Below are 26,116 nucleotides of genomic sequence, written 5' to 3' on the forward strand. Positions count from 1 at the left end.
AGCAGGAAGGATTCCTTGATCCACCTTGATTGTTTGTATGGCGTAGTACTTTCCCCATTTCTTTCCTTTTTTTTTTTTCTTTTTGTTAATAAAGCATATTTTGTTGTATCAGTAGTGCTTTTTTTTTTTACCATACTTGGGACACAGGATTATAATGATTCGGTAGCCTAATGAACTTTTGAAGTAACAGATAACGCAGTAGTGATAGTGATCTATTGATATTAGCTTGCAGTACATGATCTGCTGCTAGGTAGAGCTGGATGAGTTATGTTTGGCTTCTGAAGCTCAAAGAAAATACTAATGACATTGGAGATTTTGAGTTGTTGCCTGTAACCACACTGTTAAGCATTCCAAGTACGTTTTGCTACGGAGCACTGTCTGTCCAAAGCAGTTCCTGGGCTTAATGCAGGGAAGGGTGCTAAACCCCACTAGAACCCACTGCAGGCATTAGAACCAGGCACCATCTTATTTCAATGATGTGGTTGAGAAAAGCTATAGGAGCTCAGTTTTATAACAACATTCAGTTCCTAAGTGATCAGTCATCTTGATTTGTGATGAGCTCAGAAATGTTCGGACACAAATTCAAACCTTCTTGGGATATCCCGCTAGCAACCTGTCAAAGAAAACGGCCAATCGTAGGCGGCTAGGGCACCCCCCACCCCCGCAGCTGCACATGTGCAAGGAACATGCATACTTTGGCTGTGGGACTTGAAATGTCTCTGCTACCTTTTAATTGGCTTTTGGCCTTGACAGCTTCCTAGTGGGATAGATCAAGCTGGTTTGGACTCCTGTCGCAACACTCCTGAGCTCACCACTGATCATGATCACACATCAAATTTATATCAGATGTATCTATATCTTTCATATAGACCTGTAAAAAGTTACAATAAGTCCAGTTAACTGAAGTTTTGTGTTTGTGCATTACAGATTGTGGAAGGAGTAGTGCAAAGCATTAAACTAATTACAGAGCAAGCCAGCCACAGGATTGCAGAATTTGCTTTTGAGTATGCCAGGAGTAACCAAAGAAGCACGGTGACTGCAGTGCACAAAGCCAATATCATGTGAGTTCTTGTACAGAGTGGATTAGCCAATCTCTTATTTTGCATTCTTGAAATAACTGAAATGTCATCTTTGCTTTTACCCTCTATTTTCTATTTTATAAATCTGAAATGTTGCACTAGAAGTACACTGTGACCCTCTATAATTGGTCTGTGAAAGGTTCTGAACAATATGTAAACTCCTCCTAAGAGTAGAGGAAACTGAAGCAATTATACTTGTGTACCATTTTCTCACTTCTCTTTTATGCTTGGTTCTCAGGAGGATGTCTGATGGGCTTTTTCTGAAGAATTGTAGAGAAGTTGCAGAGAACTACAAGGACATAAAGTTTAATGAAATGTACTTGGACACAGTGTGCCTCAATGTAAGATAAAACGTGCTAAGCGAAAAACCTTTATACATATTTTATTTAACCACTATAATACCCGGGTGCTGTTCTATTACTCTTGTTTGCCATTTCTAATCCGTCTTTGTGCCTAAATTCACAGATGGTCCAGGACCCCACAGAATTTGATGTACTTGTTATGCCGAACTTGTATGGTGATATCTTAAGGTTAGTCTTAGTACGCTCCCAGGGCATCATAAGGATATTGCAAGGTATAGGTTCGTGCATCATACTTCTACTACAAATGTATTGCTTTTAAAGTTGTAGTTTAGTTAAAAAAAAAAAAATTTTTTGGGGGGGGTGGGTCGAGTTTCAATCCCATAATCCCCTGTAATGAAATGGACCCCATTGCCTGGTGACTGTTCTTTACTATGGAAATTATCTCCTCCTTTAAGCTGGGTCCTCTTCGCAGTACTGAACTTCTAAGACTGCATTTATTAACTGCCTTCGGCCTAACATTGAAGGACAACTGTCCTCTCATCCATTCACAACACTCCATGCATTGTTTTCACAAAATGCAACATATTTTCTGAGGGGGGGGGGGGGGTAGACTGACTTTTTTAGATATAGCCAATTTATTGTTCCCCTAGACCAGTGATGGCGAACCTTGGCACCCCAGATGTTTTGGAACTACATTTCCCATGATGCTCATGCACTCTTCAGTGTAGTTGAGCATCATGAGAAATGTAGTTCCAAAACATCTGGGGTGCCAAGGTTCGCCATCACTGCCCTAGACAGTTGCCACTGTTGGCGGTCAGGGGTGTCCTAAAGACGTGAAATCAGCACAAAAGTGGCTAGATTGGGCAACTGTAATCTTATGGTTATATGTACCAATAAAATAAAATACAGAATTATTTAAACCTAGAACTTATTGTCTTCTGAAAATTTGTGGACAAAATGTGGTACAGCGGACAGAGTTCTGCAAAATATAGTTATACATTTCTGACAGGGGTTTTCCTAAAAAGATAAAACGCTTTTTTTTTTTTTTAATACAATTGGACACATCGCAATTCTATTCACAACATGCTGCAGCACATAAGATATAAAAAACACTGATATGTGTTAACAGTGGTTGCAGTGCCTATTAAACCACCCACACGCGCATGCATTATTTGCACAGCAACATAAGCTGTGTTGTGAACGGCTCTCATTTGCTGGGGTTTTTTACGTCCACTGTTTTTCTTTACTCTCTCCCCCCCCCCCCCCCCCTCTTTCAATTACTGTATATCAGTTTTCTGAAAAGGTTTTCGGAGTTATAACAAATTTTAGCTATTCATTTCCCAGTCAAAAGCAGCATTCATGTCTCTTTAGGCTTTATTATCCAATCGGTCTAAGGTTTTATAACCCGGAGATTCCAACAAGGTGGTTCCCCAGCCTGATTTATATTGCCTAAAACAAATTTATGATGGGAGTATTTTTTTATTTTTATATTTTTTATTTTTTTTATTAAATTACTAAATACAATGAATAGCAAGCACCCTTAGGTGACTGCTCATCACATCTGATCCCCAGGATAATGTCCCTTCACCTTGAAATACACAGCACAGGTACCAAATGGCTCCCTGGTCACTAGCTGTGGACCCTTCCCCATGTGATTTACTATTGAATTACAGTGATAGGTGGCTCCAACAACCGGTAGTAAGACATAAACCCCAGCCAGTTTGGGATAGCAGGCTGTTATACCATGGAGGTGTGTGGGTGTTTTTTTTTGTTTTGTTTTTTTAACCATGGGCTCACATAAAAAGAAGCTCCAGGAAAAGAATAAATATATTTTTGATGTTTGCCTGAAACCAGTTTAGTTACCTTCAATTCCTGGTATACTACATCCCGATAGGGCTGCTGGGAGGGCTAAAAAAAACGCACATGTATTGTCTCAGATACTCAGATGAATAAAACCACTATTTTTTTTGCATCCCCATCAGCCCTCCAGATGTTGTCTACTTGGCATTAAAAACAACTAGGCTTTACCCAGAAAACATAAAAAAAAAATAAAGTTTCCTGGAGTTCCAATGTAATGAGCCTTTTTGATTTTGGATGGTGTCTAAAAGTGTTACAGGCTCTATCAGGATTTTTTCCATCTATGTCCCTGTTAGAAAGATTTTACCTCACTTCTTGTCCCAGTATCGCAGGAAATTAATATGATCGGATTCCCCCATCCACACACGCAAGGTGGCAGGAGGAGTATTCTGAAAGCGGGGACTCCTCTATTATCAGAAAAAAACTGATCAGTGGCTGATCCAGAACAATTTTCTAGGAGTCAATTTGACAGAAGTCAATTATTAGATCAATTTCTGTCAAGCAGGAATGGCTGAACCAGCTGAATTTTGATCCATCTACGGGCAGCTTATAAGCTTTATTGATCTAACCTTCCCACCAAAAGGGTTTACTTTTTTATTAATGTGAGAGTGATGACAGGCCCAGGCTTTGCACCAATTAAATCTTCAATAGTGTCTTCCATATTTCTACCCTTGCCTGTTCTCTCAAGTCAGGGCTGTCCAACCTTTTGATCTTCATGGACCACACTAGAAGAAAAGGAATTGTCTTGGCCCACACATAAGATACACTAAAGCCCCATACACACTATCAGTTTTTCTGCTAAGTTTTTCCTACCAAAACCATATAATATAAGGTCAAACCTTAGGAGTTTGTATGCAATCAGGCAGGCCATTGCGCTACATGGTTTTGGTAAACCTGAGGGAAAAACTCAGCAGAAAAGCTGATAGTGTGTATGGGGCTTCAGGATAGGGATAGCTGATGGGAAGATCAGATAAGCAATCACTGATATAGATAATGTACCTATCTGAGTAGTAATTTTTCCTTGAACAAATCTTCCTTCATCCTCAACTTTTTTTTTGGGGATGGGGGGGGGGGTGAGGTTTCTTTTGTGACGTAGAAGCTATGGTAGAATAAAAAAAATAGACAAGGGTATTGAATTTCAACTCATATGTGCCAGAGTTGACAACTGTCAGTTTGTAATATCTGTGATATTTATTTTTTTTTTTTTTTTTTTTACATCTGTCCATGAATGTCCCTTATGGACATGCAGACTGGATTTTACAAACTGTCCCTGAATTTTTTGATTGGCAACCCTGGTATGTGCTGTAGAGGGAGGTGGTGGGCAGGTGGCTTGGGGGGGGGGGGGGGGGGGCTAGCCTAACTTGTCCCTGTTAACCGCTGTGGCTTCTATACGTGCACGGCATCCCAACAGATATGCCCAGGCTGCATGCTGAACTCTCCTGGGCCATGGGTTGGACACCCCTACCTTTTAAAGTAAACTTCTGATGTTTTGGGTAAGGAATCTGGAAGACTTATGCCCTGTACACACGATCGGACATTCCGACAACAAAATCCATGGGTTTTTTTTTTTCGACGGATGTTGGCTCAAACTTGTCTTGCATACACACGGTCACACAAAGTTGGTCGGAAATTGAAAACGTCAAGAACGCGGTGACGTACAACACGTACGACAAGCTGAGAAAAATGAAGTTCAATAGCCAGTGCAGCTCTTCTGCTTGATTCCGAGCATGCATGGAACTTTGTGGGTCGGAATTGTGTACACACGCTTGGAATTTCCAAAAACTGAGTTTGTTGTTGGAAAATTTGAGAACCAGATCTCAAATTTAGTGTGACGGAAATTTCCGATGGAGCCTACACGGTCAGAATTTCCGACAAAAAGCTCCCATGGAACATTTTCCATTGGAAAAGCCAATCGTGTGTACGGGACATAAGACTAAAATGGTTAAGGGCTTGTTCACACACGTACAGTTGTAGCACAATAAACCGCAGAAGTATATAGACAAGCAGCTGTCCATTACTGCTACAGAGAGCTGGCATCAGGGGACAGTGTGATGTGCAATTCAGCTCATCACGGCACTCACTTTTATTTTTTCCTAATGAATTTTGAAGCGCAGAAAAGTGGCACTACATATGTATCACTGTACAGCAGCATGGTGTGTTGTGCTGTTGTACAGTGACATGTGATCCTGTCCATTGCGTTGCGATAAAATGCAGCATGTCTGCATCTTATCGCAGATCACTGCAGCACAGCTCCAGGCTGCACTTCAGGGTGAATAGGACACATTTAAAACGTTTTTTTTCTATGTGTCCTTGCAGTGACCTGTGTTTTTCTAGTGCGGAAAAATGGTGGTCACTGCCCTGTGTGACTTGGCCCTAGATGTACTTGTCTGATGAGTTTGTATTGTATGCTCTTAAATAAACGGACATCTTGCGCAAGGAGATATTGACATTGGATATATTTTTAGCAGTCTATAAGAATAGGGGTAATAAAACTGGCCAGGCAGGAGACTCTCAAGATCCTGAGTACTTGAAGTTTGTTTTACAAAAATTGCGTAAGAAAACAAAAAATTCCATCTGCACACTGTAGAAACCTTTGTTTTGCAGTGAGTACTTCTCTTTAAGGTTCCAACTTCTGCAAGTCATGATATACTAGTAGTAATTGGTCATTATTAACTGGACTTTTTCTATAAAGTTGAAAACCTTTCACCACTTATCCAAATGGCTTTTTACGTTTTCTTAGCGGCAGGGACATGTCCAAGCGTTCATAGTCACACGGGTAGCTAGCTGAATCCATTCAACAATGTCCAAGAACATGATGGGAGGTGTAAAGGTGAAATCACGCTGTTCTACTTAAAAGGGTTGTAAAGGCAGCAGTTTTTTTTTTTTTTTTTATCCTAATGCATTCTGTGTGCAGCAGCCCACCTAGTACTTACCTGAGCTTCCTCTATCCAGCGATGTTGTAGGAATGTCTTGGCTGCTCAGGATTCCCCTCCTCATTGGCTTTAGACAGCAGAGTGGCGCGATTGGCTCTCACTGCTGTCAATCAAAGCCAGTCCGCCAATAAGGAGAGAAAGGGGCTGTGGTCAGGTCACAGATGTGTGTCTAAATCAGGGGTCTCAAGCTGGTGGGCCTTCAGCTGGTTTTTGCGAGGCTGACCGTTACAAGCATGACTCCCACACAAAGATGCATGATGGGACTTGTAGTTTCGCAACAGCTGGAGGGCCACTAGTTTGAGACCCCTAGTCTAAATGAATACACAGAGTTGCAGCTCAGCTTGAGTGCCCCTATAGCAAGCTGTTTGCTCTGGGGACACTCCTCAGGAGGGAGGGACCGGAGAAGTGGAGGATCCAGGCTGCCCTGTGCAAATCCAATGCACAGTGCAGGTAAGTATAACTTGTTTGTTATTTTTAACAAAAAAAGAGACTTTACAATTACTTTAATCTATTCAGCATGGTGCCACAAAGTATAGGACAGGTGGTAAATGGCCACGTTACATGGCTAAACATGTGATTTTGTCAAATTATAGGGTAGAAATTGCCACCCTAACATCTCATTGACTTGAATCCTGTAGTGATACCACAGCAACTGTGTTTTGTCCTGTACCTCTTTTGTGGCATGTCAACCAAGTTCAACCATTTAGTCTTATGGCGCGTACACACTAGCACCGCCCGTCTGTGGGCTAGTATGCCAGACTTTTGTAATGAACGGACTTGCCCACACACGGAGAAAAGTCTGTTCATTTTCAACGCAACTCCAGGTAGACGGGACTAGCGAAGGAGGTCAGTTGCCGCCGCCTCCATCGGCGAGATTGACACCTCGCTGGCCCCGTCAACCTGGTATGGACTTAAAGGGGAAGCCCTACACTGAAAAAACGGCGTGGGGGTCCCCCCCAAAGCCCGTATCAGACCCTTATCAGAGCACGCAGCCCGGCCGGTCAGGAAAGGGGGTGGGGACGAGCGAGCACCCCTGAGCTGTACCAGGCCGCATGCCCTCAACATGGGTGAGTGCTTTGGCAAGGGTGGGCCCTGTACCCCCCCCCCCCCCCACCCCAAAGCACCTTATTCCCATGTTGATGAGGACAAGGGCCTCTTCCCGACAACCCTGGCCGTTGGTTGTTGGGGTTTGCGGGCGGGGGGCTTATTGGAATCCGCGAGCCCCCTTTAATAAGGGGGCCCCCAGATACCGGCCCCCACCCTATGTGAATGTGTATTGGGGTACCATGTACCCCTACCCATTCACCTGGTGAAAAAAAAGTGTAAAGAAAAAAACACATGTTTTTAAAATAATTTATTGCACAGCTCCGGTGGTCTTCCGTCTTGGGGGGTCTTCTCGCTGGACATCCCCGATGGAGGCGGCGACATTTGACCTCCTTCGCTAGTCCCGTCTACCTGGAGCTGCGTTCAAAATGAACGGACTTTTTTCCGTGTGTGTGCAAGTCCAATCATTTCAAAAGCCCGGCGGACTCCCGCCTTAGCCTAGTCTGGCAGGTCCGCTTGTTTGGAAAGTCTGGCGCATCTCCGCTGCAAAGTCAGGTGGTTTGTCCGCCAGATAGTCCGATCGTGTTTAGTTACTACTTCAGTGTTTTTTTTTTTTTTGTTTTTTTTCCTCCCCTCTCCCGTGTTTTTTTTTTTTTTCCTTTTTAGATACTCGCCCACCCAGGGGATCCAGCGCTGGTCAGTGGAGATCCTCCTCTCTTTTGGCATTGTTTGGTCCTGCACCGCCATGACATCATAGTGAGGCTGCCTGCTAATCAGTGTTTAGTCAGCACTTCTCTTGATGATGCCCTGCTAGGACCGCCCCTTCTTCTTTTTTACTGAATGAAAGGCTTTACATACTGGGATATGTGCTGTTACGCACCTAGGCGAATGACGTTAAGGGGGGGAGGTTGGCAGGTCCAAACAAATTAATAAAAAAAAAATTGAAAAAATACTTCATCAGGCAGAGAATCGGAAGAGGGGTGGAGAGGAGGAATGATAGGCAGGGTGAAGAGCCACTTTAGTTGTTAGTTGGACAGATGTTGATAATGGAGCTCCCTGATGGGTATTACTAACCAGTGAGTAAATCAACCAGTTAACTTGATTCTCAAATGTGTAGGAAAGTAAGCAGTCCTTGTCTAATGTTTTGTTTCATTTACTTTTTAAGTGATTTGTGTGCCGGTCTGATTGGAGGGTTGGGAGTAACGCCAAGTGGAAATATTGGTGCTAATGGGGTAGCGATTTTTGAGTCGGTAAGTACAACTCTATTTGTGTTTCATTTATAAGATAATTGAGAAAAACATCAGTTGTTGTCTATAGTCACAAAAAATAATTTAAAAAAGGTCTCCAAACAGATATGTTGGCTAGAAATTTGTAGTGTTTGTATTTTCCTATGAACTATGAAAGGAATGTCACTACAGCTTTATTTTTCTTTTATGATGCTGTACCTATAGGTTGTTTTTCATGAGGCTGAAAAGACTTCTATTTATCGGTGTTAATCAGACATCTCTGCTCTAAGGAACATACGTTTTGAAATCAATGAAAACACGACAGCAAGCCTTACAGTGCACATTGTATTGCACTTCAACATGTGTTGCAACTTGTATTACATTATGCATTGATATGCTTTTCAATGGATTTAGATGGACATGTGCATTAAAACAGCCTAAAACCTGCTTATGAACACTTTTGCGGAACTAAATCCTTTTTTTCTCTGTTGGGAAAAAATTGAGCTTTAGAAGCTTTGGTTTGTGTAGTTCACTTTACAAGTGTGAAACTGTGCCAAGCTGTAGATGGTAAAGGTTGGCCCACAGGAAAGAACCTGTGTTCCAACCTGCATATTCTCCCTGTGCTGTATCTATCTAAGCAATGGCATGCATTTGAAACATAGAATTCTCACAAAAAATACCTTATCATATACATTTAGTATTAATCGCATTCGGCTGGACTTGTTCTGTAAAGTTGAAGACAATTCTCAACTTACCAGACCACCTCTTCGGTTTCTAGAGTGTCAGGAAGATACCCCAGCATTTCTTTTCACACCGTGGGACACTTTAATCCAATCACCATGGAATGTGGAAATCCTGATTGTCCGGGAAAAAGATGGGAGGTGTGAAAGTTGTAGTGCCACCCAGTTCTAGTTGTATAACCCCATTGTTGGTGTCAGGAAGCCTGCATAGGTTCCTTGATTTACATGGCTAAAAGTGAAAGAATTGTCAAATCACAGGAGCAGAGATGGTATAATGGCATTATATGTAGCGAAAAGATGGTGACGAAGGCCTACATCCCATTCAGGGAGAGTTGTTTAATTTTGATGTCGATTACCTCTTTCATACCTCTTGCACTAGTTGTGTCCTCTAGTCAAATTGTGCACTTGACTGTCATTGAGAGAATGTCCATTTTCCTTAAGATGTAGTAAAAGTAGAATTTGCCCTCCTATGTTGGGCCATTTATTGAGAGGGTTTGTCTCCCTGGTGTTACAGGTCCAGATTGTTTGCTTGGCCTTGTGGATGTTTTTTTTAATAAAAGTGCACTCTGGGTAGCCACAAACGTTCAAGGCATTCCTGAGATGTCTCTCTACTTTGTCTTTAGACTCTGTCTTTAATAATCTCCAGTTGGTTGTAGTGGGTGGTAGGAGTCAAAATACTGATCTGTGTGGATAGGTTTTCTGTAGACCTTAATAGCTGGCAATTACCCAAAACTGATTAAAAGCGCAGCTTTTGGCTACTCTTTTGATAAGTTACAGGTAATGGGCACAGATTTCATCCTTGAGGTTTATCAATAGTAGGCTGATTTTGCTTTTCTTATGGTCCTGTTTAGGTTCATGGCACTGCTCCAGATATAGCTGGGAAGGACTTGGCTAATCCTACTGCTTTACTTCTGAGTGCAGTCATGATGCTTCGGCACATGGGCCTGCAGGAACATGGACGCAAGATAGAGACTGCATGCTATGACACCATTAAATCTAGAAAGGTAGGTGCTGGGTTCTTTTATGGGCTTGTTCATACCAGCAAGAACCCATATAGTTATGTATTATGCATATGTGCTGCAATGTGGTGTTATAGTGCATTGGAAGTGCTTTCTTTTTATTTTTTATTTTTTGCACAGCTGCCATTGCGACACTATACCATGGAGTTGATTTACTAAAGGCAAATCCACTCTGCCCTGCAACTGCACTGAAAGTGCAGTCGCTGTAGAACTGAGGGGAAGATCTGAAATGAGGGGAAGCTCTGCTGATTTTATCATCCAATCATGTGCAAGCTAAAATGCTGTTTTTTTGTTTGTTTTGTTTTTCCTTGCATGTCCCCTTCAGATCTACAGCGACTGCACTTGTAGTGCAAAGTGCATTTTCCCTTAGTAAATCACCCCCCTTGAGTCGTAGTGAGTTGGGTATGTATGCCTGCATCATTTTATTGCAGCACTCACCAATGCACGTTTGTGAGTAGACCCCAGACAAACCAAGGCTTTTTGCCTTGTCTTTGCATTGCAACTGCGTTGGGCAACTCAGACCAATGGGCTGGTGTAAATGAGCTCTTAGAGATTTGTCTTAAAGTGGTTGTAAACCCTTACAAACCACCTTGACCTACAGGTAAGCCTAGATTAAGGCTTACCTGTAGGTCCAAGAAATATCTCCTAAACCTATACGGTTTAGGAGATATTTGCCTGAAGACAGGCACCGCTGTCTGCGGCGCATGCACCGTAGACAGCGGCGCGCAGGCGCACTGAGCGCGGCATTTCAAACAACGGAGCTGCCGCGCGTCTCGGCTCCCGTGCGCATGCGCAGGAGTGCCGTCATCGCGGCTCCGCCGAATGACAGCGGCGGAGCTGCGAGACCCCACCGAAAAGATGGATGTGCCGGACTACAGGGGACAGCGGTGACATCGCTGGCTCCTGTGTCAGGTAAGTGACACATAATTGGCTACTATGCGATGCATAGTAATCCATTATGCTTTGCCTTTGCAGGGAATGAAAGAGGAAGTAAACCCATCAGGGTTTACTTCCTCTTTAAGTAACGGCTTTAATTTGTGTAAGATTAGTAGAGAAAATTAACAAAACTGTTTTTTCCTTTTTACTATTTCTTTGTTACAGACTTTAACTAAAGATTTGGGTGGAAACTCCAAGTGTTCAGAGTTTACAGATGAGATCTGTCAAAGGATACGGGACAGCGACTAATTTACTTTGCCGGTTTCAGTCTCCCGCCCAGCCAGCTGACATCACACGCACATCATGTAATGCTGATTCCGACTTAATTGATCAGAGTCTTCTTCCCCTTCAGACGAGACATGGTATACGAGTATGCAGGGCAATGTGCTGGAGGCCACTCTATTAAAGAAACAACATGCCACATCCAAATTGAACCTTGCAGGCCAATTAGAAAGCAACATAAGAATGGAAGAGTCTGCCTACATATCTGACTCCTCTCTAATACTGTAACTTACCCGTTTTGTCTTGTCATTGCCTTTTCTGGTCAACATGCTCTTCAGGGAGCAAGCTACAGTATGTATTGCGGGCATTTCAAAGTGTAAAGCAAGTAAATTACACATTTTGTATGATATATCAACACAATACCATATATTATTGCTGTAGAATTGCTTCATTTAATCATATCTTTAAGTAATGGTTCCATTCATTTAAGCCAAACACTCCATGAATATGCTGTGTCTCTATAAGAAGGCTCTATTTTTACTTTTTTTCAATATCATATCTGTTTCACCTGAGCATAGTAAAACGTGAAATGTATTCTCATATTCCCAAATTGTGGTTTAGCTGACCTGTTCAGTTTTTAAATCCACCGCTAGGGGGTGCTGCAGCACATTGTTCTGTGATAAGATAGCACAGTCCAAATCTCAACCCAGCTCTATGAATGTCTTGTCATGTCTTGCCTTAATCTTTTTCATTTTGAAAGCTCTATTTATTGTATATCTGTGAGTGACATTGCCTTGTACTTCAGTGAATGGCTCATTTTTTCTTTTTGCACTTGTTGTTTTTAAAGAATTACATTAAATGTGCAGGGTGTTCCAAAGAGCTCGGAGCTGGTTGAATTTTATTGAAAAGTAAACGTATTTTATAAAATCATTTGCATGCATCACACATGTATCTAAATTTAAAAACAAAAATGTGATTTATTGCAGCTTACCAAATCTTTAGAAGTGGTGGCTGCATTAGTAGTCTGTCTGATTTTACACTTTCTTTCTTTTATTTTCACTTGGTGATCTGGTCAGTAACAGATTTCCTGTCTTTGGGTGGCTTCTCTCTCTCCAGAGACACTGTCAGAGAGCAGCATTGTTTGGAGAGGGTAGCGTTAAATGGGCTACTAGATTTAGTTGAACTTTAAATAAATGATTAATGAAAGCTGAACTTTTAACACCAAACTAAACCCACCAATTTTTAATGTTTTCTCAAAACCGTTAAATTCAAGACATGTTACAAATAGACAGATAACTGTCACAGTTACAAGTGCGCTTACTATGTTGGCTCTCAACTGAACTGTTAGGCCATTAACCAGGTCCCGCCCACACTATAGCCAAAAGACGGCTACAGCGGATGCTTACTTTGCCGGGAGGGGATACATGGAAGCCCTCCTGTGATTGCGCTGCCTGTGCGCCCCCTGCGGGCGCACTTTGTGATCGCTGCTTCCTTAGGACACAGATTGTGGTGAACGGCCAATTGCAGCGGCCCTTTACCACATGATTGGCTGGTCCAATGACAGCTGATTACAGTGTACATGTTAAAGGGACATTTACACAGACAATCAGTGTCCCGTTTGGCAGTGCCGCCTCATCGCTGCCCATCAGTGAAGGGGATAAATTACCTGTTTGCAAAATTGTATAACAAACTAAAAAAAAAAATTCTTCAAAATTTCGATCTTCTTTTAATTTGTAAAAAAAATTCAGTGTGATTAAATGGCACAAAAAAAAGCTCTATTTGTGTGAAAATGATAAAAATGTCATTTGGGTACAGTGTAGCATGACTGTGCAATTGCTATTCAAAGTGTGACAGCGCTAAAAGCAGAAAATTGGCCTGAGCAGGAAGGGGGTAAGTGCCCAGTTGGCAAGGGTTTAAATGGCTTGTGTCAGCTGAAAACACATGCAGTATCTTGGCAACTGCAGATTGTATAGACGCTAAGTTGACAGCTTCTTTGGCTGTAAAGGATAGGAGGGTTTAGTTATGCATTTAAGCGCCTGCTTGTTTGGAGTTAAGCCCTAGTGCGATGCGGGAACCAGCACAATTCCAGCACCAGTTCCCCCATTGCTCCTCTCCCACAGGCAGTTCACACTGCCTTCTGCGAACCGCTGCGGGTGTCAATACATTGTTAATGACACCCCCAGATCGGTTCACAGATCACAGTGTGAAGGAATCGGGTCGCATAGGTGAGCACACCCATGCAATCCGATTCTAGTGCAGTCCCTGCACCTTTTTCTGTGCAATTCTAATGCGAGTTCAGTCAGCCAACTATATGGCTAAACTTGCATTGCTCAGACATTGCATGTGACCACCTGCGGTGCATGTGCGAATCGCATGCAATGGCAGTGATTCCTCTAGCCTGAACCCAGGCTAAAGGGGGGAAAAAGACAAAAAAACAAATGTAGCCATCGCTTTTAGGCCCCTTTCACACGAATGTTCTGAGCAGGTCTTCTGTCAGTTTTTCATGCGGACCCGTTTGGAATCTCCATGCTCTACCGTGGAGTGGTGGGTGTTCTGTTCTCCTTCCATCAATCAGATCAGATGGCAGTTGGGTGTAAATGGACAGGTGGTCCATTCTCATCCAACTGCTCATAGAAGAGAGTGGGCTGTGTTCATGTCTGCTCTGTATCCACCTGCTCAGCCAGGATCAGCTGACAGAGCCCCCTACTGAGCAAGTGGATCGCAGGTGGAGTCCGTCAAGTGTGAAAGGACCCTTACATATCTGTCAGCTGCATTATATTACATTTTGTTTTTTGATTTAGATAACAATTGAACATTCCAGTGACTGATATTAAACACCTTGAACCATAAAACACAGTTGGTGCCAGGGTTTATATATAAATCTATGTTTTAAAAGAAAAAATAATCAAAAGAATCTTGGCGTAAAAAGTCAATCTAAAGATAGTTTTCTATTTAGGATACATTAATTTAGTTCAGAATGAGATGGAGCTTAGTTATGTAGCATATGAGGCTGTATAGTCTGCAATATTTACATTTTTGGCAAACTAATTTAATGAATCCAAGCTCTGCGAGCTGAGTTAACATGCACTGCATTGATGCATTTTACACAATTTCACAGTAACCATGAGATTAAACAAAATTGAGGAATATTCCTTTATCCCATTATTTTTCAAATCTATGTACACTACAAATTTTATGATTGAATCGTTTCTGATATCGCTGTTCTACTAACCTGACAGCTGCTTATTCTAAATAGGAAACCTTAATTTTGTTTGCAAATATTAAAGATTCTAACTACCAGCAACGAGGAGCCCTTAAAGCTCCTGTCGTTTCAGATCCATCATGGCAGCGGCTGTTAGTGGGCATTCACTCACCTGCTGTCGCCACGCCCCTAACCTTGTTGTATCACTGCTGCATCACCAGCTGTCACATTTAAAGTGAATGGGACTGTCGGTGAGTCGACAGCAGATCGGAGGAGGAGGAGGAGGAGGAGGAGGAGGAGGAGGAGGAGCTGCTGCTGGACAGAGATGATAGTTGTTGCTCTTAAAAAAAAAAAAAATTATGATTTCAATCTAGCCTTTTTACTAGTGAATTAAATCATGATTTAAATTGACTTGATTTAAATCAAATCCACCCTGGTTGGTGCAATATAGCAAATAAGATGCTGCTTGTAAACTGTTCACATAAAGCGTTTGTTAATGAAAAGTGATGGAATATCACATTAACCATATTTCACTGCAGCAAAGAGTAGTTTTGTTTAACTTGAGGTATTGGTTTATGTCATATAATACTTTAATAGAGTGTATTGGACAAATGGATGAAATGACAACCAGATGTTTTGCTTGCACAGAAAATCAATACTAAAAAATGGGTAGCTATGGTTAACTATCCTGCTGGAGATTTGTTATATACAAGCGTGAATGGCAAGAAGAAATAACATGTATGGACTAAAGTAGCAGCATTCAGCAGCAGAGTATGCAGGTACTTGTAGCTTGGAACAGAAGGGAGAAAGCCTTTAATGTTTAGTATTAAATGGTACAAATATTTAAAAAGGTAAAATAAAAAAACATTTTTTTTTTTTTTTTTTTAGAAAAATAGACATTTCATAGTTGTAAGGCACATTTGTATTTCATCACTGATTGTTTCAAGAATATACATAAAGGATAGTGATTCCTGAGTCAGAACCATGTACCTGCCTATAGTCATAGAGTTGTTAGGCAAAATACAGTGTAGAAGGATTGTATATGCTACAGCCTATGTAACAGGGAACATTTAACTGCTGTGGACATTTTAATGGAGAAGGATTATGTTCTAACACATTTCTACCTAACAATGATACCTCGGGAAGCTCGCTAATAATTATGTTGAACTTTGAGTCAGACCACGGATACTGTTCTCCAGACCTAAACGTAAAAAGGACCGACTAATTCCAATCGGGGGTGGTGATACATATTTTTTGTTTTATCCTGAGTAAAATGTTTCTATTACATCTTTGTACTTTTCCAGAATGGCATGCCGTTTTATTTTCATTGTTGGCCCTAAAAAAAAAAAAAAAATCAGAAAATGTCATCAGACACGTGAATATTATGCTTTGTGATTTTAATACCTATAAAAAGCCAGTAGTTCATTTGTCTTTATACAAACAGGATAAATTGTGTTGCTTATTTTTTCATTATTGCAAAATTTACTAAGGGGAGAAGCACAAGATGTACATGTCATTCAGAGAAGTATGGCCAAACCTATGGGATCGTCAAAGTGAAGCTCCAGGCCAAACAATTCTTTCTAGTTTTTATTAGGGTAGGGAAGGGTTATAGCCGTTCAGATTTTTATCGTGGTCTGTGTCCCTGTTCAAGAGGTTTCTCCTCACTTTCTGTTCCAGCGCTGCAAGTGGATGCAGAATGTGTCACCAGTACAGGTGTCACTACTGAGACATTTCTCTACTCTGGTTTTGGTGATAACTCTAAAATTTTAGATTTCTCTTCACTTTTTGTTTGATAGATAAATAAATGGATGGATAGGGACACAGACTGCAATGAAAACCTGTAGGAGGTTTAAATGCTTTCCTATTCAAACCAAAACTAGAACTCCGCCTTAATGGTTGCAAGCCAGTCTAAGACCCCTTTCACACCGAGGGCATTTTGCAGGCACTAGAGTGTTATAAATAGCGCCTGCAATCCGCCCTCAAACAGCTGCACCATTGTCTCCCGTGTGAAATCCCGAGGGCTTTCACACCAGAGCAGTGCGCTGGTAGGACATCAGGAAAAGTCCTGCCAGCACCTTCTTTGGAGCGGTATTTACCGCTCCTCCACCGCTACTCCCCATTGAAATCAGGGAGGCAGCACAGCTATACCGCCGGCAAAATGCAGCTATTGCGGGCGGTTTTAACCCTTTTTTGGCCTCTAGCAGGGGTTAAAAGTGCCCCACTAGCGGCCGAAATGCGCCCCAAATCAGACGGTAAAACGTCGCTAAAAATAGCAGCATTTTAATGCCAGCGCTATGGGCAAGCACGGTGTGAAAGGGGTCTAATGGCGCACTGTTAACATGGTAGGACAAAGCATTATGAAGCATACATTGCCTGTCAGGTTTATTTTCTTTCTCATCCATTGCAGGACACAGGTAGTCTTTCACCTTCAGTTAATACTAATGCCTGCTGAAGGATTTGATTCTGATGAACACAGCCAGCTCAGCATAGCCCCTCCCACTATGCTTCAGTTTTTTGCTAGGGTCTCAGGCAAATGGACACCTTTTCCTTTTAGCTTGATGGTAAAAGGCTACCCTAATTTTTTCTACACTTCTTTCTTCATTTGTTTTCTTCATTCAAGACTTCTCTACATGGCTGGTTTCAGTGATTGTAGCCAATTGGAGTCACCTTTTCTCAGCATCATCTTTGGAGTGCTGTGTCTAGGCACTGTGCTAGTTCATTGAAAACTACAAGCCAACAGCCACAAAGCCTGCTGGACCTTGTAGTTTTCCATTCACAGAGCGCTGTGAATGAGTGATACGGCCAGGTGCGAGAAGTCCTGCAGGCCACATCTTCAGGGTATAACGTAATGAAAAGTGAACTCCTCCTTTAAGGCTAGCCTGGAAGTGAACTTTGGCCACTGGATTCTGCATAAGGAACTTTGGAGGCCCATTCTGGTATCAAGTTATCCGTGGCGCTTTCCAGGAGCAGAGTTGACATTGCCTCAGAGCTTGCCTCATCTTTGATGACTCACTTTGTGGGTAGGCTGAACAGTGGGAGCCACATAATTTGTTGTTTTTTTGGGCACATTTTAAATGACTGGTTACCTGGTGATTAATACTGGTTATCCTATGATTATTGAGTCTACCCCATCCCTGGAGTCCTCCTTAGCTCTGCCTGGTGGAGCCAAGTCCTCTGCCTTGTTGGCCGGGGTTTCTACTACAGTCGAGAAACAATTTGTGGCCCAGTTCACCCAGTTTCTTGCAGTGATGCACACTCCTTTTGAATATGTAGGATCAATGTGCTGTCTCAGGTTTTTCAGAGCCCCTACTATTGCTTTCACATTGCACCTGCTTATCAAGATTTCTTCTATGGGGATTGAAAAAAAATCCCTGATGTGGTATTGACATACCCTTGACTATTTGCTGAAGCTTTTTATGTTAAACAATGATCTATACCAGGGGGTAGGCAACCTGTGGCCATCTAGCTGGTGTAGAACTACATTTCCCACAAGGCATTGCAAGGCTGGCATTTACAATTACTCCCAGAGGCATGATGGGACTTGTAGTTCTGCCTGTTTGCCTTCGTTAATATGGAGACGCCGATCTGATGGACAGATCGGCCTCAGGGGGGCCGACATTGCGGGCTCGCTGGACAGGTAAGTGTCCTTATTAAAAGTCAGCAGCTACAGTGTTAGTAGTTGCTGACTTTTAAAAAAAAAATTATTTTCAGCTGTCCCACCACTTTAAGCATGAACACTCATCTACCTTCATGTATGAATCTCAAGGAAAGGACTACTCAGTCTGGTTCCTTGCTTTTACTCCTGTGGTATTAAAGTCTTGGCCTCCAAAACTTGATTCTCTGACCACCTACAAAGTCTGGGCTAGCAAGCTTGCTAAACCCTCTGAAATACATCACTACCACGAAGATTATGCCCCCTACTTTCCACAATGGGGGACATTTTCTATGTTTGGGGACCTTTTGGATAGTTTATCTTTCAGATATCAAGGTGCAGAGATCGTTCAGCTCCCTCTTTATGGCTTTTTGCCTTCATGCTTTCTATCTTTCCGCATAGGTTAGCAGAGCTCTACCCCTTTTAAAGGGTCCTGGGCCAGTTCATGTATTTGATCAGTTTTAGAAGTTTTTTTCAACTTGGTCAGCAATCTCTTTCTTCAAAGAGAACATCTGCCTTGGCACATTCATAACCATTGCATAATATATCCACCAGATGTACAGGGTTCCAGTCCACACAGTGCTATGACTGCTTAGTCTTATCCTGGCATTGCTTGTGCCCTCTAAGAAAGGACTCCTATTAATAGCCCTGGGGCTTTCACAAGGTGCCCCCATTATTGTATAATAAGGTGAACTCCAATGGAGAATACAGTAGGTGGGGATTCAGTTGGACAAAATGTCTTTGGTTGGCCAAATGTTTCAATGATTAGAGTAAATCCTAAATCTTCAGAAATATGCAGACATCCAGTGGACAGTTTGGAGTAGAGCCTCTTGCGTTTGTCCTTCAGTTCAGGAGTTACCCATCCTCCAGCTATTGCAGATTGCGCTGCTCAAGATGAGGATAATCCTACAATGTCTATCATAGGACTTTTCCCCTAGGGTGTCTTTTTTTTTTTTTTTTTTTTTTCCCAAAGAGGTTTGAGCTAATAATGCTCAGCAATGTTAAAGCGGTAGTAAACCCGCAAATTATTATATTTTTTTTTAAACCTGCAAAGCAAAAGGCATAATGAGCTAGTATGCACCGCATACTAGCTCATTATGAAATACTTACCTTAGAACTAGGCCCCGACATCTGGCCCGATCCACGCCGAGGGAGCTGACATGCTCCCTCGGCGTTTCTTCCGGGTATCGCGGCTCCGGCGCTGTGAGTGGCCGGAGCCGCGATATCGTCACTCCCGCGCATGCGCGCGGGAGATTTCAGTCCGGCCGCTCGGCTGCTGCCAGATTTTGACGGCGAGAAACCCCTTGTGCGCATGCGCCGCTGCAGTCAGCGGCGCATACCGAGGGGAATATCTCCTAAACCGTACAGGTTTAGGAGATATTTTTTTTTACCTACAGGTAAGCCTTATTATAGGCTTTCCTGTAGGTAAAAGTTAAAAATGTGGGTATACAACCACTTTTAAGCCTGGCCTAGTCTATGTACTATTGGTCAATATGCTAACCTTCTATCCTGTTGCTCAAGTCCTTTGTAGAGGGTTCTGACATACCGATCCCCACTTGTCTCTTATGATTCAGAAAGATCAAACTTCGGTTCTCTCTGTATTCTCAGGAACTGGAACAACTCTTTGGATTACTTCTAGGTTATTCTACTTCATTTGCCTCCTCAATGGGTTCTTCCTTGTAGTCCTTGCCTCTGCAAAGTGAAAGTCTGATCTGTCAAACTTTCCAGACCTTGACCTGTGATGGGATAAGGTGAGTCAAGGAGTTTTACAACCTGGTGGTTCATTTAGGTCCCATTCCATCTTGGCTGGTTTAGGTTCCAGTTTCAAGCTTGCTCTGTAGGGCCAGTTTCTCCTGTCAAGATTTGCTTCACTGATTGTAAGTGTCTCTGGCTCTTTCGGCATCATGTATCAGTTCCCAGTGCAAGATTAACACTTGGTCTCTGCACGTTTTTTGTTATACCAGGTGGAGGTTTCAAACTCATCTGATGCCAACTTCAGTGTGGGTCCTTCTGGCAGTTTACTATGGTTTTGGGTCTGTTTAGTTTGCTGGCTGCCCACCCCTCAGTTGGACTTTTTGGCTGTCCTGAAGGTGAGAGACTTCCTGTAGCCCTCAATGGGCGAGAAGGAAAATGAGATTTGTACGTGCTGTAAAACCTTTTATGGGATTTTAGTGAAGGATGCAGGTCCCATCCCTGTTTGTTTTTGATCATGATCTCAGTACTGCTTTGCTACAAAACTGAAATCCCCCTCTAGGAGGCAGTATACTCAAAAGTAAATCTTCCTGTGTCCCCAAAAATGATTTTATGGGGGGTTTAGTACCTCAGTGTAAGACAGTATAATGTGTTTTTACTTACCCATTTCACCTCCTAATATTGAAAAATCCTTGGGTAAAACTGCCCATTTCTGAATACGCTGGGCATTTGAAACTGCTTCACTGTTGACCTTGTCTATACCCTCCTGAATTGCTCTATATACAGCCAGGTCCTGCTGTCCCACAATCTCAGTCAATGTCGTGGACTTACTGCCAACATCATTACAAAACCGTATTGCTTCCTGGGTCAGATTATTAGTTGGCTCCATGCTTTCTGGGTCTATTGTGCACTGGAGAGAAGAATATTATGATGTACTGTGCATCGTAAGTGACCATAGTAAGCTGCAAAAACAAACAATACCTTTAGAGTAAAAAGCATTGACAGAAATTTCCTCCTGTCGCCAATTAGCACTGCATTGCTCACAATAGGTATTTTTCCTTTAATGGCATCTTCTATAGGGATGGGTGGTACATTCTCACCACCAGCAGTGATGATTAACTCTGTTGGAAAGAACATACATTTATTCTGACAAATATATGCTTTATCTGCTAGTATAACATTTATAATACTAAAATATTATCTGTGGATATCCTGTCAGACTTGTATGTATATAGATACGAGGTTGTTTCAAAATTAATTTTATACCACGCCAACAGAAGGCTGCACACATAGTCATAAGGGAGCACTGACTTTCATAAGTCAGTGTGCCAAAAGACATTGTCTTGTGTACAGTAGGAGCTATGCAACTGGTGCTATTCTGACCACGTGTGTTGCCACGCCTGCCATTTCATCATGGACAAGTTAGAACAAACGTAAGTACTTTCTTGTAAACAGCTAGTTTCAAAACTTTTTGATACCGCCACATATTATACATATGTATGTTTTGTGCATGTATGTACATACATACAAAGATACCAATTTTGTAAAAACCTTGACTTGCATTTACTCTAAGGCAGAGGTGCTCAACCTTTTGAAAAGAAAGGGCCACTTAAGTGATTTGGTGACCGATCGTGGGCCACTGAGTCCCCTATAAGGCTGCTTTCACACTGATGTGCTGTGGTTTACCTGCACTTTGCCATAGACATCTATTAACCACCTCAGTACAGTGCAGTTACACCCCCTTCCTGACCAGACCAATTTTTAGCTTTCAGCGCTCTCACAGTTTGAATGACAATTACTCAGTCATCCTACACTGTATCCATATGAAACTTGCGTCCTTTTTTCCACACAAATAGAGCTTTCTTTTAGTGGTATTTAATCACTAGTGGGTTTTTTATTTTTTGTGCTATAAATAAAATAAAACGTAAATTTTGTGAAAAAAATGCCTTTTTCTTCGTTTCTGTCATAAATTTTTTGCTAATTAGTAATTTTTCTTCATAAATTTTGGCCAAAATTTATACTGCTACATATCTTTGGTAAAAATAACCCACATTAGTATATATTATTTGGTCTTTGTGAAAGTTATAGAGTCTACAAACTATGGTGCCAATCACTGAAAATTGATCACTTCTGATCAGGCCTTCAGTACATCAGGTGTACCTCATTTCTTGAGACACTAACAAGTCAGGAAAGTACAAATACCCCCCAAATGATCCCTTTTTACAAAGTAGACATCCCAAGGTATTAAGTAAGTAGCATGGTGAGTTTTTTTAAGTTGTCATTTTTTCCCACAATTCTTTGCAAAATGAAGATTTTTTTTTATTTTTTATTTTTTTTTTACTAAATTGTCATATCAGGTTATTTCTCTCACACAGCATATGCATACAACAAATTACACCCCAAAATACATTCTGCTACTCTTCCCGAGTGCGGCGATACCACATGTGTAGGACTTTTACACAGCCTGGCCACATACAGAGCACTAACATTGATGTAGTAACTTCAGACGTTCTACGAGCAAAAATTACGCATCTCATTTCTCAACCACCTATTACACTTTTGAAAGCCCTGGAGTACCAGGACAATGGAATTTCCCATAAAATGACCCCATTTTGGAAAGCAAACACCCCAACGTATAATCTGTGAGGCATAATGAGTCTTTTGAACGGTTCATTTTTTTCCAGAAGTTTTTGGAATATGTGGAAAAAAATTTAAACGCATTTTTTTTTTTACACAAAATTGTCAATTTATAAGATATTTCTAACACATAGCATGTATATAGCAAAAATTACACCCCAAAATACATTCTGCTACTCCTCCCGAGTATGGCGATACCACATGTGTAGGACTTTTACACAGCCTGGCCACATAGTGAGGCCGAACATTGAAGTAGTACGTTCAGGTGTTCTAGGAGCATAAATGACACATCTCATTTCATTCCTACCCATCACACTTTTGAAGGTCCTGGACCACCAGGACAGTGAAATTACCCACAAAATGACCCCATTTTGGAAAGCAAACACCCCAACGTATATTCTATGAGACATGGGCTGGAGATAGGTACTCAGGTACTCTGATGGCCTGGTGACAGGTACTCGGGTACTCTGATGGTCTGGTGACAGGTACTCGGGTACTCTGATGGTCTGGTGACAGGTACTCGGGTACTCTGATGGCCTGGTGACAGGTACTCGGGTACTCTGATGGCCTGGTGACAGGTACTCGGGTACTCTGATGGCCTGGTGACAGGTACTCGGGTACTCTGATGGTCTGGTGACAGGTACTCGGGTACTCTGATGGTCTGGTGACAGGTACTCGGGTACTCTGATGGCCTGGTGACAGGTACTCGGGTACTCTGATGGTCTGGTGACAGGTACTCGGGTACTCTGATGGCCTGGTGACAGGTACTCGGGTACTCTGATGGCCTGGTGACAGGTACTCTGATGGCCTGGTGACAGGTACTCCGGTACTCTGATGGCCTGGTGACAGGTACTCGGGTACTCTGATGGTCAGGTGACAGGTACTCGGGTACTCTGATGGCCTGGTGACAGGTACTCGGGTACTCTGATGGTCTGGTGACAGGTACTCGGGTACTCTGATGGCCTGGTGACAGGTACTCGGGTACTCTGATGGCCTGGTGACAGGTACTCGGGTACTCTGATGGTCTGGTGACAGGTACTCGGGTACTCTGATGGTCTGGTGACAGGTACTCGGGTACTCTGATGGCCTGGTGACAGGTACTCGGGTACTCTGATGGTCTGGTGACAGGTACTCGGGTACTCTGATGGCCTGGTGACAGGTACTCGGGTACTCTGATGGCCTGGTGACAGGTACTCTGATGGCCTGGTGACAGGTACTCCGGTACTCTGATGGCCTGGTGACAGGTACTCGGGTACTCTGATGGTCAGGTGACAGGTACTCGGGTACTCTGATGGCCTGGTGACAGGTACTCGGGTACTCTGATGGTCTGGTGACAGGTACTCGGGTACTCTGATGGCCTGGTGACAGGTACTCGGGTACTCTGATGGCCTGGTGACAGGTACTCGGGTACTCTGATGGCCTGGTGACAGGTACTCGGGTACTCTGATGGCCTGGTGACAGGTACTCGGGTACTCTGATGGCCTGGTGACAGGTACTCGGGTACTCTGATGGCCTGGTGACAGGTACTCGGGTACTCTGATGGTCTGGTGACAGGTACTCGGGTACTCTGATGGCCTGGTGACAGGTACTCGGGTACTCTGATGGCCTGGTGACAGGTACTCGGGTACTCTGATGGCCTGGTGACAGGTACTCGGGTACTCTGATGGTCTGGTGACAGGTACTCGGGTACTCTGATGGCCTGGTGACAGGTACTCGGGTACTCTGATGGCCTGGTGACAGGTACTCTGATGGCCTGGTGACAGGTACTCGGGTACTCTGATGGCCTGGTGACAGGTACTCGGGTACTCTGATGGCCTGGTGACAGGTACTCGGGTACTCTGATGGCCTGGTGACAGGTACTCGGGTACTCTGATGGCCTGGTGACAGGTACTCGGGTACTCTGATGGCCTGGTGACAGGTACTCGGGTACTCTGATGGCCTGGTGACAGGTACTCGGGTACTCTGATGGTCTGGTGACAGGTACTCGGGTACTCTGATGGCCTGGTGACAGGTACTCGGGTACTCTGATGGTCTGGTGACAGGTACTCGGGTACTCTGATGGCCTGGTGACAGGTACTCGGGTACTCTGATGGCCTGGTGACAGGTACTCTGATGGCCTGGTGACAGGTACTCGGGTACTCTGATGGCCTGGTGACAGGTACTCGGGTACTCTGATGGCCTGGTGACAGGTACTCGGGTACTCTGATGGCCTGGTGACAGGTACTCGGGTACTCTGATGGCCTGGTGACAGGTACTCGGGTACTCTGATGGCCTGGTGACAGGTACTCGGGTACTCTGATGGCCTGGTGACAGGTACTCGGGTACTCTGATGGCCTGGTGACTGGTATTTGGGTACTCTGAAGGGCGGTGACAGGTACTCATATGGACTGTGACAGGTACTCTGGTACACAGATGGACTGGAACAGGTACTCGGGTACTCAGATGGGCTGTGACAGGTACTCGGGTACTCAGATGGGCTGTGACAGGTACTCGGGTACCCTGATGGACTGTGACAGGTACTCGGTACTCTAATGGACTGTGACAGGTACTCGGTACTCTAATGGACTGTGACAGGTACTCGGTACTCTAATGGACTGTGACAGGTACTCGGGTACTCTAATGGACTGTGACAGGTACTCGGTACTCTAATGGACTGTGACAGGTACTCGGGTACCCTGATGGGCCGTGACAGGTACTCGGGTACCCTGATGGGCCGTGACAGGTACTCGGGCACCCTGATGGGCCGTGACAGGTACTCGGGCACCCTGATGGGCCGTGACAGGTACTCGGGCACCCTGATGGGCCGTGACAGGTACTCGGGCACCCCGATGGGCCGTGACAGGTACTCGGGTACCCCGATGGGCCGTGACAGGTACTCGGGTACTCTAATGTGCCGTGACAGGTACTCGGGTACTCTAATGTGCCGTGACAGGTACTCGGGTACTCTAATGTGCCGTGACAGGTACTCGGGTACTCTGATGGGCCGTGACAGGTACTCGGGTACTCTGATGGGCCGTGACAGGTACTCGGGTACTCTGATGGGCCGTGACAGGTACTCGGGTACTCTGATGGGCCGTGACAGGTACTCGGGTACTCTGATGGGCCGTGACAGGTACTCGGGTACTCAGATGAACTGTGACAGGTACTCGGGTACTCAGATGGGCTGTGACAGGTACTCGGGTACTCAGATTGGCTGACAGGTACTCTGATGGGCTGTGACAGGTACTCGGGTACTCCGATGTGCTGTGACAGGTACTCAAATACTCTGATGGACTGTGACAGGTACTCTGATGGACTGTGATTGACAGGTACTATGAGGGGTGGTGACAGGTCCTCTTTATTGGGGGGGGGGGGGCAATCAGTATGATTGGTGTACACTGTATGCGGTAACGAGATGTTACCGCAATCTCCTCCTCACACACGATCGGTGTGTGAGGAGGAGAACCCGGTAACATCCCGTTACCGCAGTTTGTTTACATTTTTGTGATCGGCTGTGAAAGGATCACAGCCGATCACGTGGGTAAACAGCCGGCCAATGGCTGTTTACCAGCGTCGGTGACGAGCAGTGTTCCCGG

General features: G+C 43.6%; 2 protein-coding genes across 4 annotated transcripts in view; one reads left to right on the plus strand and one right to left on the minus strand.

Annotated features, from left to right (window-relative positions):
- The window catches only part of IDH3A (isocitrate dehydrogenase (NAD(+)) 3 catalytic subunit alpha), a 51,790-nt gene extending 39,553 nt beyond the window's left edge, over window positions 1–12,237 (plus strand). The window contains exons 6-11 of the mRNA XM_077474252.1: window positions 928–1,061; window positions 1,318–1,420; window positions 1,545–1,609; window positions 8,381–8,465; window positions 10,033–10,185; window positions 11,302–12,237. Of these exons, the coding sequence (XP_077330378.1) occupies window positions 928–1,061; window positions 1,318–1,420; window positions 1,545–1,609; window positions 8,381–8,465; window positions 10,033–10,185; window positions 11,302–11,385 (624 nt within the window). The 3' untranslated portion in view covers window positions 11,386–12,237. The remainder of the gene's footprint in view (window positions 1–927; window positions 1,062–1,317; window positions 1,421–1,544; window positions 1,610–8,380; window positions 8,466–10,032; window positions 10,186–11,301) is intronic.
- Window positions 12,238–15,467: 3,230 nt separating this feature from the next.
- The window catches only part of ACSBG1 (acyl-CoA synthetase bubblegum family member 1), a 119,276-nt gene continuing 108,627 nt past the window's right edge, over window positions 15,468–26,116 (minus strand). For 2 of the 3 annotated variants that reach the window (XM_077474249.1, XM_077474250.1), the window contains 3 exons: window positions 20,886–21,025; window positions 20,568–20,814; window positions 15,468–15,896 (listed from right to left, as the gene is read on the minus strand). In XM_077474249.1, the coding sequence (XP_077330375.1) occupies window positions 15,820–15,896; window positions 20,568–20,814; window positions 20,886–21,025 (464 nt within the window). In that variant the 3' untranslated portion in view covers window positions 15,468–15,819. The remainder of the gene's footprint in view (window positions 15,897–20,567; window positions 20,815–20,885; window positions 21,026–26,116) is intronic. The other variant, XM_077474251.1, reaches the window with a different exon arrangement.

This window comes from Lithobates pipiens, unplaced genomic scaffold (assembly GCF_037356315.1).
Source record: "Lithobates pipiens isolate NorthernLeopardFrog02 unplaced genomic scaffold, aLitPip1_a1.2 Scaffold_8, whole genome shotgun sequence".
Lineage (NCBI taxonomy): Eukaryota > Metazoa > Chordata > Amphibia > Anura > Ranidae > Lithobates > Lithobates pipiens.